We start from the raw sequence: 4,364 nt of genomic DNA on the forward strand, positions 1-4,364 counted from the left end.
TGTCATCTCACAAAGGCTTCCATCCTAGGTTGGAGACAAAACATAGCCCTAGCATGAGCGTCCTCATAGCTAGAAACAAGATAATGACAAGAACCTTCATGTAAAATTCATTGATCACCTAGATGAGACTAACCAGTAACCAAATGTGTACTGAGTTGTACAAACAAACCACAGTGAGAAACAAGCTCATAGAACTTTCAACGGAAGAATATTTGTTTGAATAATCTTAATTACTACAATCTCTGTTGGGTCCAGAATCAGTGAAACAACAGCATGCGCCTCAGCACTAAATTATTTCAACAAGCACACCAGATTCGTCCAAAGAAAGAAGAACGAAACTACATTACTGCAACATATATATCCAGCAACAACATCAGCAGAGCTATGACTCCCAACTGTAGAAACATCCAGTAGTTATTTAGACCGCGGCCATGGCCGACATGTAATACCTTGCTGTCGGCTTTGCCTGGATCACTGGGTAAGAATTAACCCCAGGCAGCACCGGTGCTCGTCTTCATTAATTTGTTTCATCCTGTTTACGACACCATAGAGGAAATGAAGATGAGTATACGGTCCTGCTGTGCTTGTGCTGTCTGCTTCTCTTCAATTTACTGATTTTTGGGTCACTCCATCACAGTCCATCTCTTCATTTCCTTGATAAAACAGAACAGAGAAGTGGAAAAGGAAAGGCGTATAAAAGTGTGCATCAGAATAAGTTAGAAATTGTTCATTTCGATGATCAAGCATAAGCGATAAAGTGAACAATATTAATGCCGGCCATTCTGATGGAGAACTTACCAATTCGAAATGTTTACATTCCTTCTCACTCTCTGTTTGGAAACTGATAGTTGGATGGTTGGGGAGTGTATCAACGGCAGATTTAATGGTTCTTGCAACACATCTGACGATGCAATCACTCGTTTCTTCCATCAGATCATAGTTCAAACATTTCAATTCGAAGTCATCGAAGAAATTGGACGTGTGCTTGAAGCAATTGCAATTAATTTCGACCTCAACCTTGCATAGAGCAGGGAGGTGTTGGATGCCTAAGTCAGAAGCACCATTCAGGCATTCCAATTCGTGCAGACGAAAATCAAGCTTGAGGTGCTCAACCTTTGGCATTGATCCTTCTTCAAACTCCAGTGCAGTCCCACAGGCACCGATAGCCAAGGAGAAATATTTCAAACTTATGAATCTGTTGTTTCCATGAATGATGATCCTTCCATTGGTGCCTCCGAGAGTATCTAGTTCGAGAAAAACCAAGCTGGGTATTGCTCCAAGGTTCTCAATATCTTCTGGTGCCATACACAGGATAGCTAGAAATAGTACTCTAATATTTCCAAGCACGACCATCCAATTTGGCACCTTGGTGAGTGCTGCTTTGATTTCAAGCTTACGAAGGCTACAAGGAGAAGCAATGTGGCATGAATCCAACGTAAGACAATAATTTTTATCAGATTGGTCCACGATACACAGATCATAAAGGTTGCATAAAGATTGCAATAATGTTCCCACACAACTATGATATTCATCAAGTGACAATGGTGACTGCAGTGCTAATTTTAATGTCCTTAGCTTGGTTAGCTTACTGAGTTCCTGGAGGGCCGTCACTTGTTCAGACTGAGACACTCCAAATTGTTTTAGCTCTTCCAGGCTCTTCAATTGTCCAACAGTCGTTTCATCTGAAAATCTAGTTCTCCGACTAATAAATAGACGAGCTAGTCGTTGAAGCTTTGTGATAGTTGATGGCAATGTCTTCACAGAGGTATATCTTATGTCCAGCGTTTCTAAATATTGCAGTTCTCCAATTTTTTCTTGGAGATAATCCATTAAATGTGAGGAGATACGCAGGTACTTCAGATGAAACAATTTTTCAACATTTGCAAAAAGGTCACCCATGCTGTCCCTATATACTAGGTCCAACACACGAAGAAACTTGAAATCAAATAAAGAAGTTTGCATGGGATTTCCAAATATAGTAAGTGATCGTACTTGAGACAGATCTAGGCTTGTCGGTATGTTGACATCTTCTTCATTGCTGTTGTTGACTGACAGCCTCCGAACCTTATACTCTGTAGTGCATCCAGGCACTGCAGATCCTAATGAGGTGACAAAGTTCTCTTCAGTAGCCTTGCATTTGATGTAGTCAAGAATGATGTCATGAACTCGACATGCCTTTGCCTGACCATACTTTACATCAGCAGGTTCAATCAGGCTTCTATTGATGAGCTCATTAAAATACAACTCATCAGTTCTATATGCACTTTGCCCTTGTTCATCCTGAATGAATCCTTCAGCAATCCATTTACTAACCAAACGTCGTTTGTCAATATTATAATCTTCTGGAAATACACTTAGGTACATGAAGCAAGTTTTTAGATGGTGAGGGAGATTGAAGAAACTCAGCGATAATATATTTGACATTGTCTCTGCATAAGGATCCCTTGCAAGTCCATAACCAATAGCGTTAAGTACCCTATGCCATTCATCAATAGCATGCTGATATGATAACAAGCTAGATATAGTAATGATTGCCAATGGTAGGCCACCACATTTTCCTAGTATCTTATCCAGAACATCTTCCAGATGAGGATAATGTGATTTTTCATAACCAAATGCTCTTTTCAAAAATAACCATTTGGAGTCATCGAAACTAAGAGGCTTCATCTCATAAATATAACCATCTTGAGAAGAGCAACATGATGCAACTGTAACGCTTCGTGTTGTAGTGATTACTCTGCTTCCACAATTATTGTTCAATAATGCAAGCTCGATAGTTTTCCATGCTTTTGCATCCCATAAATCATCAATCACAACAAAGTATCTGTCACAAGATATTTACATATATTAGTAATTCGTTCTTGAAATCCATGAAGTTGATAATAATTGAAAATGTTGGCAAAATTAATTGCAGTTAGCTAAGACGAAAATACTAACGAATCAAATTATTATGATAAGAACAGAAAAATTGAAATGGAATATTTGAGTGCGATGGATTGGGTAGAGAGATGGCTCAAGCGTAAGATGATTAATAAGTTTATAGACTCAAATATAATAAGTTTGGAGACCTAGATGGAAGCCAGGATTAATACACTTATTTAATACTTCTTGGATCATAACAATCACCAAATAGTAACTGAGAAAACGAACAAATTAAGCAGCTTCCCACCTTCATTGCAAGAAGAGTAAATTTCAGAGAACTGCATATTTCATTACTAAATTATCAGGTTGCTACAACATTAGTGACCTATTTCAGTTTACTACAATGATAGCGGAGAAAATTATCACATAATGACAACTTCATGCAGACCACAATGTTACTTACACATGGGGTCCACATGTTGTAGAGGTGGTACCCGGTGAAGGACATGCTAGAATGACACGTTAGCATATGCATTGTAGCGGCATGCCATGTCGGCAGACTGCTAAGCCTGCCACTTAGTCCTGGTTGCACTGTAGCGATATGGTTCAATTGAAACGCCACTTGTACTTGGTTGTTGCACTGGAGTCAAAACCCATCAAGCTTCAAAAGAGAAAAGGGCAAGACAAGAGGGTCATTTGCCCTGTGCTAGAATGGGTTTTGATCTGTGCATCGATTGAACAGTATTCCAGCCAAACCAAATCATCGCAGTGCAGCTAGACCAAAGTGGTGGGCTGAGTGCTGATGTGGCATGCCACTGCAGTATACGTGCTAGTGCTAACGTTTCATGCAAGAGTAAATTTCAGATAACTGCAAGCTACCTTATACAATATATAAGCTGAAACAAATATGATGTAATGTAATTTCACTGTGGTTTGCAAACGGTAGAAACACAGATATAGTAGTCAAAGCAAGCCCTTAAGCCATTTCAAAACCCAGAAAACAACATTTATTTGTGACTAGGGGGAGTATCCTATAGATAAGAAAATTGTTAATGTTTACCCCAATTAAGATATACACATCTCATTTGCATCAAGAAGTAGTAATGGTAATTTCATTTCACAGTTGAAACCTTTCTGTAGGGCATTAATTCGTATGCATGCATATATATTATCATTGATAATATAATCAGGCATACCTTTTATTCTTGAAATGCTCTCGGAGTATATTAATGAGTTGCTTTTCATCATTATCCGCCAGAGTATGAGAAGAGATCCCTACTCCTTTAGCAATATCTTTTAGAATCCTCTTCATATCAGGGTTTTGTGAAACTGAAACAAAAGTTGTACAAGAAAATTGGCTTTGAATTGTGTCATAGACTTGTTTTGCAAGAGTAGTCTTACCAAGACCTCCACAACCAACAACAGAGACCACTTTTAGAGATCCTTTCATCTCCATAGCTAGCAGCTCAATGATACACTCCTTAGGACGTACCGTCGATCCC

The 4,364-nt window shown here is 38.9% G+C and overlaps 1 protein-coding gene across 1 annotated transcript; it reads right to left on the reverse strand.

Moving 5' to 3' along the window:
• Window positions 1-313: 313 nt before the first annotated feature.
• Window positions 314-2,811, reverse strand: LOC127757070 (disease resistance protein RGA5-like). The gene is made up of 2 exons (XM_052282494.1): window positions 799-2,811; window positions 314-653 (listed from the first exon to the last, which is right to left on the reverse strand). Exons 1-2 carry the CDS (start codon window positions 2,665-2,667, stop codon window positions 624-626), a joined length of 1,899 nt encoding a protein of 632 aa, XP_052138454.1. The 5' UTR covers window positions 2,668-2,811; the 3' UTR covers window positions 314-623.
• Window positions 2,812-4,364: the final 1,553 nt, after the last annotated feature.

Source organism: Oryza glaberrima, chromosome 12, assembly GCF_000147395.1.
Source record: "Oryza glaberrima chromosome 12, OglaRS2, whole genome shotgun sequence".
Classification (NCBI taxonomy): domain Eukaryota; kingdom Viridiplantae; phylum Streptophyta; class Magnoliopsida; order Poales; family Poaceae; genus Oryza; species Oryza glaberrima.

What these genes read in the sequence shown, in the direction of transcription:
- LOC127757070 (XM_052282494.1), bottom strand. Translation starts at nt 2,667, where the DNA reads ATGAAGCCTCTTAGTTTCGATGACTCCAAATGGTTATTTTTGAAAAGA. An exon ending in AATGTAAACATTTCGAATTG is followed by an intron (nt 654 to 798) that starts GTAAGTTCTCCA and finishes TGTTTTATCAAG; the next exon opens with GAAATGAAGAGATGGACTGT.